We start from the raw sequence: 16,018 nt of genomic DNA, 5'->3' as shown, positions 1-16,018 counted from the left end.
TGCCTGGCATTTAACAAACCTGTAAATAGCAACACATTAATCAATTTAATTCATGTGTCTATTAATTATAGGAATGTATGAATGCGTGTGTGTGTGTGTGTGTGTGTAAAACGTGTTTATGCATGGTAGCTACAAAAAGCAATACATTTACATTTTGTAAAGACATTGCTTTTTATACAGCGCCAATATTTGATGATACAAGTGATGTTTTACCGTTGAGGAATACACATGGACAAAAATGTAAATAAATGATTGTGTCAGTCATCAGCCTCACAGTTCTGAGGACCCGGGTTCAATCCCCAGCCACGCCTGTGTGGAGTTTGCATGTTCTCCCCGTGCCTGCGTGGGTTTTCTCCGGGCACTGCGGTTTCCTCCCACATCCCAAAAACATGCATTAATTGACAACTCTAAATTGCCCGTAGGTGTGACTGTGAGTGCGAATGGTTGTTTGTTTGTATGTGCCCTGTGATTGGCTGGCAACCAGTTCAGGGTGTACCCTGCCTCCTGCCCGATGACAGCTGGGATAGGCTCCAGCACGCCCGCGACCCTAGTGAGGAGAAACGGCTCAGAAAATGGATGGATGGGATGGAAGTGTTCTCTGTCAATTGACTGTCTGTTGTCGTACTAGAGCGGCTCCAACTACCGGAGACAAATTCCTTGTGTGTTTTTGGACATACTTGGCAAATAAAGATGATTCTGATTCTGATGTTGTCATGGCTGAAGTATGACACAATCCACTTATCCAGGGTCGGGTCACGGCAGAATCTTAAACAAGGCAGCCCAGACTTCCTTCTCTTCAACCTCTTAGTTCAGCTTCTCTGGGGGGATCCAAGCCGTTCCCAGACCAGCCAGGAGACATATCAGCGTGTCCTGGGTCGTCCCTGAGGCCTCCTCCCAGTGGAACGTGCCTGGAACACCATAACAGGGAGGCGTCCAGGGGACATCCTAATGAGATTCCAGAGCCACTTTATCTGGCTCCTCTTGATGCGGAGGACCGAGCTTATAACCTATCTCTAAAGCCTTCTTCATACTTGCGCAGGCGGTGACCGCGCTGACGTCACTGCGGCCATCCCGCCGCGCACATTTTGCCCTTATACTCAAGCGCAAGCCATGCGTGCTGTTTTGAAAATATGCTGAAGTTCTCTTCCAAGCCGGGGTTGTCACTATGGATGGTATTGGCTAGGACACCACTGCATTTTATGGCCATTTCCGGTAGCCGTTTTTACTTTCCTTTCCGGAACAAGGAACAAAGCAACAACATTGGCAACCGTGGAACAGTGTCTGCTAGAACAAATAGACCTAGATGACAAGTTTAATTATACTGCAAAAAAGGCAGCGGCGTAGATGGTATGTAGAACCAAGGGGCACGCTGAGTACGTCATCACAGTATGTGACTAAAACGGACCAATCACGAGAGATGATCTCCGCGGCATTCTACACGCAGCAACAATTTTTGCCATGTGCGCGTCAAGTGCCGCATCGGGCCGGCGCGGACCAATGCATCGGTCAAGTGATGCAATCCGGGTGCTGTTGGCCTTAAAGGAGAGCCTGGACACCCTGCGTTGGAAACTCATTTTGGCTGCTTGTATCCACAATCTTGTTCTTTCGCTTACGACCCACAACTCGTGATGGTGGGAACGTAGATCGACTGGTAAATTGAGAGCTTTGCCCTTTGGCTCAGGTCCTTTACAACGACAGACCGATATAGAATCTGCATCACTGCAGATGCTGCACTGATCCGCCTGTCGCTCCCGCTCCATTCTTCCCTCACTCGTGAAAAAGAGCCCAAGATACTTGAACTCCTCCACTTGGGGCAGGATCTCTTCCTGGACCCGAATAGGGCACTCCACCTTTTTCCCACTGAGGTTACCAAACGAAACCCCACAACTCCTCGGCTGCGCCTAGAAATTTTTAAGGTAATGAACAAAGCAAAGCATGCACAACCTTCTGTGACAAAGGGCAGCCTTGGTGGAGTCGAACTCGCACCAATATGACTTACTCCCGGCAATGCGAACCAAACCCCGACACCGGTCGTACAGGGACGGGACAGCCCGGATCAGGGGGTCCATTACCTCATACTCCCGTAGCACCCCCACAGGACTCCCTCAGGGACACGGTCGAACGTCTTCTGTATGTCCGCAAAACACATGCATAGTGGTTGGGTGAGGTCCCATGAACCCTCAAGGACCCTCTTGAGGTTGTAGAGCTGGTCAACTATTCCACGGCCGGAAGAAACCACACTGATCCTCCTGAATCTGACATTCGACTTCCCGACATACCCTCCTCTCCAGAACCCCTGAATAGACATTACCAGATGATAGGCTGATGAGTGTGATCCCCCTATAGTTGGAACATAGCCTCTGGTGTTTGTTATGGACGATCTGCGTTGAGCACAGAAGAAGAAGAAGAAGAATCACCTTTTATTGTCATGAACATGCATGCATGCACACAAAATTTGTTCTCTGCATTTTACCCATCACAGTGAACACATACACATGTTAGTGGAACACACTGGAGCGCCCGGGGAGCATTTTGGGGTATCAGTGACAGCCGTGAGTCCAGGGGATGTTGAACCTAGGTCCCCCACGGTGGCAGGCGATGATCTTAACCATTGGGCCACGGCTGCCCATACCCATGCCTAGAAGTCCAATATCAGAACACTGCTCAGGTTCTGATCAGGGGGGCCGTTTCTCCCAATCACCCCCTTCCAGGTCTCAATGTCATTGCCCACATGAGTGTTGAAGTGCCCCAGCAGAATGAGGGAGTCCCCAGCGGGAGCGCTCTCCAGCAACCCCTCCAAGGACTCCACAAAGAGTGGGTACCCTGAGCTGCTGTTTGGTCCATACACACAGACAACAGTCAGAAACCTATCCCCCCACCCAAAGACATAGGGAGGCTACCTTCTTATCAACCAGGGTTAACCCCAACATACAGGCACTGAGCTGTGGGGCAATCAGTATGCCCACACCTACACAAGAAGAAGTACCGGAGCCCAACCTTTGTGTTGAGGCGAGTTCGACTATGTCAAGTTGAACTCTCGACCTTGCACACCAGCTCAAGCTCTCTCCCTCCCAGAGAGGTGATGTTCCACGTCCTAGAGCCAGCTTCTGTAGCCGAAGATCGGACCACCAAGGTTCCCACCTTTGGTTGCCACCCAGCTCACATTGCACCCTACCCCCTTGGGCCCTCCCACAGGTGGTGACACAATGGGAAGGGGGACCCAAGTTGGCTCTTCGGACTGTGCCCAGCTGGACCCCATTGCTGCCAGGCACTCACAATTGAGCTCCACCACTGGACATAGCTCCAGAGGCGGGTCCCGGTGACTCACATCCGGGCGAGGGAAAACGTTTTCCATTGTTTGTATTCATCATAGGGTATCTTTGAGTTGTACTTTGTCTGGTCCCTCACCTAGGACCTGTTTGCTATGGGTAACCCCTGACAACTTAGCTCCTCGGATCATTGGGTCATACAAACCCCTCCACCATGATAATGTGACAGTAGTATAGAGACAGCTTCAAGAAAATGAATGGAATTATTGTTTGATTTCAATATACAGGAAGTCTTTGATTTACGATTGAGTTCCGTTCCTACGCTGGCGACGTAACCCGAATTTCCGCGTAAGTCGGATTTCACCGTTAAAGTCTAAATTTACGTCGAAATACTTCTGGTACGGGTATTGTCCCACGTAATTGTGAAAGCAAGCTCAGTGTGTGTGGGCGTGTGCGTCGATGTGTGAGTGAGACGGGACTGTGAAGGAGGAAGGAGTGTGCGCAGGTGCGAGTGTGTACAGTGGCAAGTGTACTGACGGTGACCGGGGAAGAGTAGCAATTAGCAGAGGACCCGTTGACGTTGAATGTGCAGAGGAGCTAATAAAGCCATTAAAGCAGCAAATCGGTTCCTCGTGCCTTTATTGTTGCCGCCACCCAGCTCAGCTGTGCAACGAGAGAAGGGAGTTAACCCCGAAGAGGACAATGGAGAAGGCGTTTCCCCTGCGTCTCCCGACCACGGTCAGGTGACCGTAGCAGGAAAGGTTAACACTTCGTATAAAGAAACTAAAATACATTATAATAAAAAAATAAGATGCTGTACTTACCATTACTGCTGAGAATGTGAAAAAAGGAGGGCAAAAAAGGCAAAGATACTCTCGGCGCACAAACACAGACCAGCACTATGCACTAGCTAAGCAGAAACACTATGGTGCTGGGGACAAAATGGCGGACAAGGCACTGGCGTCGTAAAGTCGAAACGTCGTCGGTCGAGTACGTCGTAACTCGAGGACTTCCTGTACTACTAAATAAGTGGTTAAAAATGCTACCCTTCTGAATCTCATCCACCATTCACAGACGGGAAGGTGTTGCCAGGAGATTTAACCCACTATGTGGTGCCTGATGTGGGAGTGGTGGTTGACTACCAAGAGATCTTTGAGATCAGAGAGCTGCAGGGCATCGTCTTCACCCAGACAGCCTGCCAAGCTGTCCATCATTGCAAAGGACGCAGGTGCGTACACTTAATTCTTTTTCCAATTTACAGTGTAAGAGCTGAAGTGTATTGGATTGATTCTTTGTTCTTAAAAATCAATACCACATTCACCCTACAATACATAAGTTCTGTCACCCCCTGTGCTTGGAATTCAGTCTTACAACAACAGAACAGTCTCGTCGATATGATGTAGGCGGCCCCTTGTATATGATGATTGTACAACATTTTTATTCTGTTTTGAAGGACAGCCAGTGGGAAGAAATACGGATTATTTGAAAGAGGCAGTTGTTGTAAATTCTCTATTATTGCTATGTATTGTGCATGCTTTGCTTGGACAAGGTTGAACTTCGTTTATTGTACGTCAGGCACCTTGCTGAGCAGCGAATGGGTGCTTGGGAAGATGTGTGGATTTTGTCCGCGACAGAGGGCAGTTGTTTGTTCGCAGCAATTTTGTTTTTGTTTTGTTTACAAAGTAATTATTGTATAATTATTTTCTGCTATAAAAACACCCAATAATATGTTTAGATAGCTTTTTACAAGCGGGAGACGAGGGGCTGCGCTCCACCGAGAGCTCAGTATAAAGCTTCATTTCTGGTATCCCATTTCCGCTACGTCATTTTCGGTGTGCCACCAAGTGAGCCAATGCAGGAATGTCTAGACACTAAATATAAATACACTCTAGGTAGACACTAAATATAAAAAAATAAAATACTAAAAAATGCAGCAAAATGTTAGATGAGCTGATAGGCTTAATCAGCATTGTCATCTCCTCTCGTAGTGGCTTATGTGAAAACTTTTAAAACCAATAACAAAAAAATATATATACTTAAAGCGCAAAGTTTGCGTGTCCGTTTTCAAAGAACCGCCCTCCCGCACGCTCCGGCATGTTCCCCCACGTTTTGCACGTTCCTGCACGACTCCAAGGTATCAACGCCCTCTTTAAATACCAAACTAATAATACATATCATGACAGGTAATTCTTACTATTACATGCGACCAAGGACAAGTAAAAACATGCAGAAACGTACTATAAGTGGAGGCTTATTTCAAAACATGCAGGAACGTGCAAAAACGTACCAGAACGTGCAGGAACGTTCAAGAACGTGCAGGAACGTTCAAAAACGTGCGAGAACGTTTTTGCTCTAGAAAGTTCTTTGAAAACAGACACACAAACTTTGAGCTTTAAGTATATAGATGTGGCCTAACGTGCTTGAAGCTATTATAATCACAGGTCCTTCTAAAGGTGAGACAGCATTTCTACCCCAAATATCATTTTATAATGATTTACCAGTTCAATTCAGAAGACTTCAGTTTCCGATAGCAATTTGTTTTGCAATGAGTATCAACAAGTCACAATGTCAGTCTCTGAAAGTTGCTGGATTGGATTTGCGTTCTCCATGTTTTTCTCATGGTCATTTTTATGTTGGTTGCTCAAGGGTTGGCAGATCTAATGATTTGTGTATACTTATATACTTATATATACAGAGAATAAAATATTGTCTATCCTGAAGCATTCCAATAAAAACTTGAACTATTTGATGTGTACAATAGTATTGCATGTGAACTATTCATGGGGTTTTGAGTATTGGGCTTTCCGCAGGAACTAGAGGGTTAAGGCGCCCAGAAGGTGAAAAGAGGGAAAGAACCATCTGGACTGTAATGGACGCAAAGTTCAAAAGCCAGCATCTGTGATGGTATGGGGCTGTGTTAGTGCCAATGTCATGGGTAACTTACACATCTGTGAAGGCACCATCAATCCTGAAAAGTACATACAGGTTTTGGAGAAACATATGCTGCCATCCAAGCAACGTCTTTTTCATGGACGCCCCTGTTTATTTCAGCAAGACAATGCCAAACCACATTCTGCACGTGTTACAGCAGCGTGGCTTCGTAATAAAAGAGTGCGGGTACTAGACTGGCCTGCCTGGAGTCCAGACCTGTCTCCATTGAAAATGTGTGGCGCATTATGAAGCATAAAATACGACAACGGAGACCCCGGACTGTTGAACAACTGAAGCTGTACATCAAGCAAGAATGGGAAAGAATTCCACCTACAAAGCTTCAACAATTAGTTTCCTCAGTTCCCAAAGGTTTATTGAATGTTGTTAACAGAAAAGGTGATGTAACACAGTTGTAAACATGACACTGTCCCAGCTTTTTTGGAACGTGTTGCAGCAACAATAAAGTTTATCAGTTTGAACATTAAATATCTTGTCTTTGTAGTGTATTCAATTAAATATAGGTCGAACATGATTTACAAATAATTTTATTCAGTTTTATTTGTTTAACGCAACATCCCAACTTCATTGGAATTGGGGTTGTAGTTAAAAACATCTCAGCCATAGACCACCTCTGATAGTTTTAATTTTGCTTTTCACCTTTTTTTTTTTTTCATCATTATTTATTTCAATGGAATTTACCAAGTAACCATGAGTTTGACCAGGATTTTGATTTATCAAATGCCAAACCTTAGTTTATTAAATTGTGCAATCACTAATTAATGCATTTAATTGCTTTTATCAGACCATATAATATATATATATATATTATATATATATATTATATATCTACCAGCGGGATTGGTTCTTGAAACCTTGAAAATTTACAAATAACCATCATACATTTCAGGTGATTCTTCGATCACCTTCCCTGAGGCCCCAGGCCAAATTACTTTATCCTGCGGCTGTAGGTTCCAGACAAAATATCTACACGATCAAACAGTTTCAAACTACTTTGTTAGGTCCCAGACCAAATATCGGCACGGGAATTGATCCTCAGACAATTACAAGTAATAATTCTACATTTGAAGCAGTTCAATATTCCCATCTGCTTTAGTTATGGTTGTTGTTAATGGATGTTGTTATCTTTATCTCTCGTCTTTTGTTGTCATGACAACAAAACAAAAACCTGCACTGAAAGATCCAGATATAATGCTAATTCTATCAATATAAATTGTAAACGTCAACTTGGACTGTTCGTTGCTCATCTTTCTAATTCAAAGGGGTCTATCAATATACTTAGGTAACTTCATAAGTGCATAAATTATCTTCATAAGTGTGTAAATGAATGTCTGGTGGCGACTGTAAATTAAATAACTAGCTTAAGCAAAGCAGTGTTATCAGTGCCAAGTGCGTCTTCATTCAAAAAAAACAAAAACATTGAATGTTGGATGCAGTGTGTTTGTATATCACCAGCGTCGCTCTGTCTCTGGGGCCACCGTTAGGAGTCAGTCAGAGGTCAGATGAACTGGGTCCCCCACCATGATTACAAAAGGAAGTCTTTTTTTTTTCTTCTTCTTCAGACAGGCTCTGAGCCAATGTCCCTTTTTTCCCACAATGGAAGCATCTTCTGCCCCGTTGCGACCCCTGCCTTGTCCTGTATCCGTCCTCTACCTCATCACATCTGGTTCAGCGATGCTTAGCTAAAACTGCGTACATGCACAGAAAGTCCAAAATGCTTTGGCTATAAACAAAGGCTAAATATCGTGAACTATTGTGTTTTTGTTTTTTTAAATGCGCCGTGGGAGCATTGCAGCTCTTGTCAGAATAAAATAAGTAGTATGGATCGTTATTGTTATCCTGGTGCAGAACCCAACAGCACATCAGCTTGAGGTCACAAACTGATGGCTGAACATTCTCAAAATTTTCTGTTAAAGAGCAGAATTCTTGGTTCCATCAATCACAGCAAGTTGTTCAGGTCCTGAAGGAGCAAAGCAGCCCAAGACCATCACACTACCACCATCATTTTTGTTGGTATGATGTTCTTTTTCTAAAATGCTGTGCTACATTTACGCCAGATGTAATGAGACACACCTTCCAAAAAGCTCAACTTTCGTTTCGTCAGTCCATATAATATCCTCCCGAAAGTCTTGGAAATCATTCAGATGTTTTTCGCAAAAGTAAGACGAGTTTTTATGTTCCTTTTGGTCAGCAGTGGTTTTTGCCTTCTAACTCTGCTATGGATGCCATTTTTGCCCAGTCTCTTCCTTATTGTTGGGTTGGGCATCGTTTGAGTTTGAGCGATTCCGGTCCCGGTTCCTCATTTTGATTCCGGTTCCAAATGATTCTCAATTCTGATTATTTTCGGGGGTTGGGTCAAAAGACATGGTTTAAATAAGGGGTGTCCAAATTATGAGCATCCATTTTCTTAAGAGCCCGCAGCATGGAAGAAAATGAACATTTGACTCAGGGTTCTTTATAACCAGTATCAATTTCAAACCTATGAACTAAAAGCCAATGTGTGTGTAACTAAACCAATTGACTTAATATCCGTCAATCCATTTTCCGTACCGCTTATCCTCACAAGGGTCGCCCATAAGTATTCAGACCCTTTGCTGTGACATTTATATTTAACTCGCGTGCTGTCCATTTCTTCTGATCATCCTTGAGATGGTTCTACACCTTTATTGGAGTTCAGCTGTGTTTGATTATAGAGTGGCCCGACGGAAGCCTCGCCTCAGTGCAAGACACATGAAAGCCTGCATCGAGTTTGCTAAAAAACACCTGAAGAACTCCAAGATGGTGAGAAATAAGATTCTCTGGTCTGAAGAGACCAAGATCGAAGTTTTTGGCCTTAATTCTGCTGCAGGGACAGAACGACTGGTTGTAATCGAAGGAAAGATGAATGCAGCCAAGTAAAGGGATATCATGGTCCTGCTCAGGACCTCAGACTGGGCCGAAGTTTCACCTTCCAACAAGACAACGACGCTAAGCACAGAGCTAAAATAACAAAGGAGTGGCTTCAGAACAACTCTGTGACTGTTCTTGAATGGCCCAGCCAGAGTCCTGACTTAAACCCAATTGAGCATCTCTGGAGAGACCTGAAAATGGCTGTCCACCAATGTTCACCATTCAACCTGACAGAACTGGAGAGGATCTCCAAGGAGGAATGGCAAAGAATCCCCAAATCCAGGTGTGAAAAACTTGTTGCATCATTCCCAAAAAGACTCATGGCTGTATTAGCTCAAAAGGGTGCTTCTACTAAATACTGAGCAAAGGGTCTGAATACTTCTGGCTGTGTGATATTTCAGTTTTTCTTTTTTAATAAATCTGCAAAAATTTCAACAGTTCCGTTTTTTTCTGTCAATATGCGGTGCTGTGTGTACATTGAGGGGGAAAAGATTTACATAAATTATTCTAGCAAATGGCTGCAATATAAGCGTAAAAATTTTAAGGGTGGCCGGAATACTTTCCGTATCAGAATCAGAATCAGAATCATCTTTATTTGCTAAGTATGTCCAAAACACACAAGGAATTTGCCTCCGGTAGTTGGAGCCGCTCTAGTAAAACAGACAGTCAATTTACAGAACACTTTGGAGACATAAAGACATTGACAAAAAACAATTGTGCAAAAAAAATGCAGAGTCCTCTAGCACTTAGAGCAGTTCGAATGACTAATATTGCAATAGTCCGGTGCAATGACCATTGTGCAAAGGGCGCCGAGACTTCAAGGAGTGTATGCGGTTTAAAGTAGTGAGTAGTGCGATAATCTGGGACAATGTTGGTTGTGCAAAAGTTACAGATACTCCTCAATCAGTGTGCAAATGGAGCAGATGCTACTCTGGCATGAGTGGCCAGTATATGCAAATAGTGCAGCATGGCGAGACAACTACAGTGAGTGCACGAGTAATACATAATTGGCCCAGAAATGTGACAACGAACTCAAGTCAAAAAATTGCCAGCTTGTTGTAATGGAATTATAGGTTAGGTGTTTAAGAAGTTGATCGCAAGAGGGAAGAAGCTGTTGGAATGTCTACTAGTTCTAGTTTGCATTGATCGGTAGCGCCTACCTGAGGGAAGGAGCTGGAAGAGCTGGTGACCGGGGTGCGGAGGATTTTGCACGCCCTTGTAACTGTACCTGCAGTATTAATAGTAGAGGATGTGCTTACCTCTGCCGTTGAGATTCACCCAGATTCAGATCGAAAACACGACATTCTGTCAAGTTTATTGCATGCCATGTGTGCGCAAATGCTTCTTCATATTGCTTGTGTTGCCTCCATTTGAGGAACTTTCCACTCTGCAAGTGTTGCGAGTTACCCTGTTTGTCATCATTTTTTGTGAAGCGTAACCAAACATTTGAACTTTTGTGCGGCATAGGCGCCATGTTTCTTGCTTAGCTGCACTTCTTAATGAAACCACCACTCAAGTTATGTTCCATTAGAGTCAGTTAAAAGGTGTGTGACATTTTTGATGCAGTGCCGCCTGAGGGCTCGATCAATGTTGGTTTTCGACCTTGCCGCTTACATGCAGTGATTCTCCAGATTCTCTGAACCTTTTGATGCTGATATGGACCGTAGATGATGAAATACCTAAATTCCTTGCAATTGTACGTTGAGGAACATTTTCCTTAAACTGTTCGACTATTTTCTCACGCACTTGTTCACAAAGAGGTGATCCTCGCCCCATCTTTGCTTGTAATTTCAGCAAGACAATGCCAAACCACATTCTGCACCTGTTACAACAGCGTGGCTTCGTAGTAAAAGAGTGCGGGTACTAGACTGGCCTACCTGCAGTCCCGAACTGTCTCCCATTGAAAATGTGTGGCGCATTATGAAGCGTAAAATACGACAACGGAGACCCTGGACTGTTGAACAGCTGAAGCTGTCATCAAGCAAGAATAGGAAAGAATTCCACCTACAAAGCTTCAACAATTAGTGTCCTCAGTTCCCAAACGTTTATTGAATGTTGTTAAAAGAAAAGGTGATGTAACACAGTGGTAAACATGACCCTGTCCCAGCTTTTTGTGCTGTTTTTTTTTAGCAATTGAGTTATTTGTAAGAAAGTTGTCAATTCTAGAGAAGGAGCGGTGTACTGAAGAAAAGAAAGTGTATTCCCTTTTTGTATGATTTTTTATTTTTTATTTTTATTTATTTTTTATTCCCCCTATGTCGGCGAGTCCGAAATCGTGCATATATTCATGTAATATTCGGGGAGACTGATTGTTTGGAATTTTTTACATTTTAGCGGTCTATGGTTGGATTAAGTGCTATATTAAAGTCGCCATCTATAATAATTGTTGAATTCGCTGACAAATTGCTCAGATGTGAAAAAAGTGTGTGAGTAAACAGATCATCGATATTAGGGGTGTATACATTAACTAAGGTGTATTTTTTGTAAAATATAGTTGAATAAACAATAATTTATTGGCCTTCTGGGTCAATTATTGTGCTGTTTAGCGTAAAAAGTAGCCTATTATGAATTAGTATTGAGACTCCTCGTTGTCTAGTGTTATAGAGAGCGGAGAAGGTCTAACTGAAATGTAATAATTTTCTTCAGATTTTGACAAATGGGTTTCTTGTATGACGAAGAGATCCGTTTTTAATTTTCGTGATAATCTATAATTATTTTTGCCAGTGAACGAATGGCATTTACATTCCATGAAACAAAAATTATCCTTGTCATATTAAGTGTAGAGTTGTTATAAGTGAATGTGGGACAATCTGTGTGAGTGTAGCATCTATATGTGTGTGGGAAACGGATAACTCTCAGAAATGAATATCAAATGGGACCTTCCTTACTGTGTAGCTGGTAATATGAGGTTGTGTTAGGAGGTATTATGTATCGAGGTATTGAACGTGTTTTATATGAGTTCAGCATATAAAAAACATGGAAACAGAAGACAAGGGAATATATCACGAGTGAAACAGACAAGCAGAAGTAGCATCCAAATACATATGCATACGGTGGTTACATTCGGTAAGTGGGGGAGCAGGAGGTGCCATAAAGAAGGGAAAAGGAAGTACCAAAGAGAAAGATAACAGAAAACAAGGGAAATATCCCATGTCAGTGAGTGGGGTTACAATGGGACGTGTGCAATTAATTTTTTCTTTTTCCTAAACTAATTACTACATGGTTTTTGCTACATTATATACCAAATATTAGAGCAAACTTGAAAGGAATACTCCATTAGAAGAGACAATGGGTGACTTTGGAATCGCGAAACAGTTGACCGTCTATGTATAGTTTGTCCACAACCAGTGAGGCGCGTTTTCCTTGTTGCTGGTAATTCTTCATTAGAGGGTACAAGAGTTTGTGTTGCTCGTTGATTTTGCGTGGAAATTGGTCATTCATCTCAAACTGTGTACCCTTCAGCTCCAGTCCTTTCAACTTTATGATGATTGGACGGGGATGATTCCCTGCTTGCAGTCCTCCTCGTCTGTGTACTCAGTGGAAGGTGATGTTCCTGAGTGTCTCCTTCGGGATTTTCAGCGCTGTCGATGAAGTTTTTTACTTGAGGCTCTGGATTATCAAGTGTACTCTCAGAAATGCCGGAAAAGATGGTTATCCCGCATGCTTCTTGACTGTAAATCCAGCTTTGCTTCTTTGATTTGTTTTTTTTCTTTTTTTTGTCTTTCTTGAGAACTTCTACCTCCGTTGTTATCGCTGTCATGGCTGTCTGAAGTTCGGCATTGTCCTCTTTTAGCTCTGACTTGTTGGTGCATGAACTCCAAGCTGGTTTTGAGCTCCTTAATCTCCTGGTGTAATAGATCGAAAAGTGATGGCTTCTTGTCAATGGAAGAGAGGACTTGAATATGGGCGTCGGGTGAGCTGTGTAGTAGCTCCTCAGTGCTTGTGGACAAGTTAGCCTTCCGTCTTTTTCTGTCTTTTGTCCGTCTCAACGAGTTGCTATGGTCGTCATGGTGGGATTCGCTAGCTTGCATGACGAAGCGATTGAAAGATCTGTCGTTGAAATCTTCGAGTGGCTCCACGATGGCATCTTGGTGTTAGCAGGGATTGGAAAAAAGTAATCAATAATAATCAGCCCTGCAATCAGAGGAAAAAAAAGTGGATGAGGAGGAAATTAAGTCTCGGGCTTGCTCATCCAGCGTAGCCGGCAAAATTTCGTCTGGGAAATCTCGCTGTCTGTCGCGGTGTCCGAGCATGCCACTGTCTCTCTCTCTCTCTCTCTCTCTGTCTCTCTCTCTCATCGTGTCATTTTGTTGCAGCTTTTTTTAGATATTTTGCCCTACTGGATTTTGTCAGGACAGATTCTCTTGAAGTAATTTCTTGATTGAACATGTCTGGAGGTAATTTTAATTCACCAAAAACTGTGATTAGCAAGGGGGGTAATTACTTTTTCCACACAGGGCCAGGTAACTTTGGATAGTTTTTTTTCCTTAAAAACTTTAATAATTTTAAAACAGCATTTTAAGTTCACTTGGGTCTGTGTATATTTGTCTGATAATTTTAAACATTAAAGTGGGTAAACTATGCAAAATTATAAGAATTTGAGAAGGGTCCCAATAATTTTTCACGGCATTGTGCGTGTGTGTGTGTGTGTGTGTGTGTGTGTGTGTGTGTGTGCACATGTGTGTACAGAACGTATTCAGACACCCTTCAATTTTTCACTCTTTGTTATATTGCAGCCATGTGCTAAAATCATTTAAGTTCATTTTTGTCCTTATTTATGTACACACAGCACCCTATAATGACAGAAAAAAATGGAATTGTTGAGATTTTTTCAGATTTATTAAAAAAGAAAAACTGAAATATCACACAGCCATAAGTATTCAGACCCTTTGGTGTGACACTCATATATTTAACTCAGGTGCTTTCCATTTCTTCTGATCATCCTTGGGATGGTTCTACATCTTCATTGGAGTCCAGCGGTGTTTCATTATACTGATTGGACTTGATTAGGAAAACCACACACCTGTCCCTATAAGAGCTTACTGTTACGTAGTGACAGCTTCTTCAATCACAACGGAGGCTCTGATGTCTTTTCTGAACCTTATGGTTCAGCTTTTTTATTAATAAAATCAAGACCTCACCATTTCTTGTATACAGTTGGAAAGGCGGCAAGAGAGGAAAAAAAAAACACGCCGTTCCTGTTTAGCGCCTTTCACAATAAAACACTTCGGGTAAAACAAAATATACTCCTGGCACTAATACAGTTCTCCGTACCCATTCTTGATCATCAGTATAATAATCAGTACGTAATCATGTAACTAGCATTTAAACAAATAACTAAATAATAATAATAATAAGTCACAACAGCCTCCCGCCCGATAAACAACTGTTCATCTGTGTTGGCTAATTACCTTTAACCAATCTCGAGGGGGTATAATAATTGAAGAGGCCTCCTAAATATACTACCTGTAGCAGTACGAACGGTACAGGAGCGTATGAGACCATCCCTGCCTAGAAAGACCTCTACAACTCTACCCATTTTTCAAATCTGTCTGGGTGTGTTGTCCTCCCCAATGAGAACAACATCTCCTACATTAAATGCTGTTGGGGTTGGAGTCTCTATCTTGTGAGCTGATTTGTAGTCCATTAAATAGTCTCTGCACCGGCTGTTCCAAAAGCTGGTCAATAGTCTCTGCCGATATTTCCACCTTCTTACCGAGCTACTCACTATTTGCTGTGAGTACCTTAACTGGTGAAGGAACAGTCTTTGGTGGCAAGGGAGTCAGGCGTTTGCCAACCTGGAAGTGAGAACGGGTAAGTGGTTGAGGCTCTAATGCATCACATAAGACAGGTCTAGAATTCAACACTGCCTCAACCTCAGTAAGTATTGTTGTGAGTTCCTCAAAGTTCAATGAGGCTTTCCTCAGTACCCTTTCCAAACATGTTTTTACAGATCTCACAAGCCTTTTCCAGAAGCCCCCCACCAAGCTGCCCGCTCAGCAATGAACCTCCAGATGATTCCTTTGTCAGTAAAAAAATAGTGAGCTCTGACCCTTTGATAGTTTGCCATAACTCTTTCAAATCTTTTGTCAGATGTTGTAAATGTTCTCGCATTAACAGAGTACATGATCCTACATAGCAAGCTAGAAAATAACATAACATAGAAGATGCTGGGTGAGGCTGCGATATGCCTGAAGTCCAGACCTGTCTCCCATTGAAAATGTGTGGCACATTATGAAGCGTAAAATACAACACCGGCGACCCCGGACTGTTGAACAGCTGAAGCTGTATATCAAGCAAAAATGGGAAAGAATTCCACCTACAAAGCTTCAACATTAGTGTCCTCAGTTCCCAACCTTTATTGAATGTTGTTAAAAGAGAAGGTGATGTCACATATTTAGTTAATATTTTTTACAAAATAATTTTGCAATGACAGGTTCAAGACGCTTCCTGTATGGAGAAACTAGTCGCATGCATTACTGTGATTTTGGCCCATTCCTCCACACAAGCAGTCTTTAAATCTCGAAGGTTCCGTGGGCTTCTTTTATGGACCTTGAGTTTCAGTTCTTTCCATAGATTTTTGATTGGATTCAAGTCAGGTGATTGACTGGGCCATTCTAGCAGCTTTATTTTTTTTCTTTGAAACCAATTGAGAGTTTCCTTGGCAGTATGCTTTGGATCATTATCCTGCTGAAATGTCCGCCCTCATTTCATTTTCATCATCCTCGTAGATGGCAGCAGATTTTTGTCAAGAATGTCTCGGTACAATTGCCCATTCATCCTTCCTTCAATAATGTGAAGTTTACCAGTACCATTTTCTGAAAAGCAGCCCCGCACCACCAACTTTGAACTTCACTGTTGGTATGGTGTTTTTAGAGTGATGCTCAGTGTCATTTCTCCTCCAAACGTGT

At 42.7% G+C, this 16,018-nt stretch overlaps 1 protein-coding gene across 3 annotated transcripts in view; it reads left to right on the top strand.

The window, feature by feature from the left end:
* dis3l (DIS3 like exosome 3'-5' exoribonuclease) overlaps positions 1 to 16,018 on the top strand; it is a 69,778-nt gene that overhangs the window by 441 nt on the left and 53,319 nt on the right. For all 3 annotated transcript variants that reach the window (XM_061766231.1, XM_061766230.1, XM_061766232.1), the window contains exon 2: positions 4,344 to 4,497. In XM_061766231.1, the coding sequence (XP_061622215.1) occupies positions 4,344 to 4,497 (154 nt within the window). The remainder of the gene's footprint in view (positions 1 to 4,343; positions 4,498 to 16,018) is intronic.

The sequence above is a fragment of the Phyllopteryx taeniolatus genome, chromosome 2 (genome assembly GCF_024500385.1).
Source record: "Phyllopteryx taeniolatus isolate TA_2022b chromosome 2, UOR_Ptae_1.2, whole genome shotgun sequence".
Lineage (NCBI taxonomy): Eukaryota > Metazoa > Chordata > Actinopteri > Syngnathiformes > Syngnathidae > Phyllopteryx > Phyllopteryx taeniolatus.
Note: the sequence above shows the minus strand (reverse complement) of the source record. Positions and strands in the feature narration are given on the sequence as shown.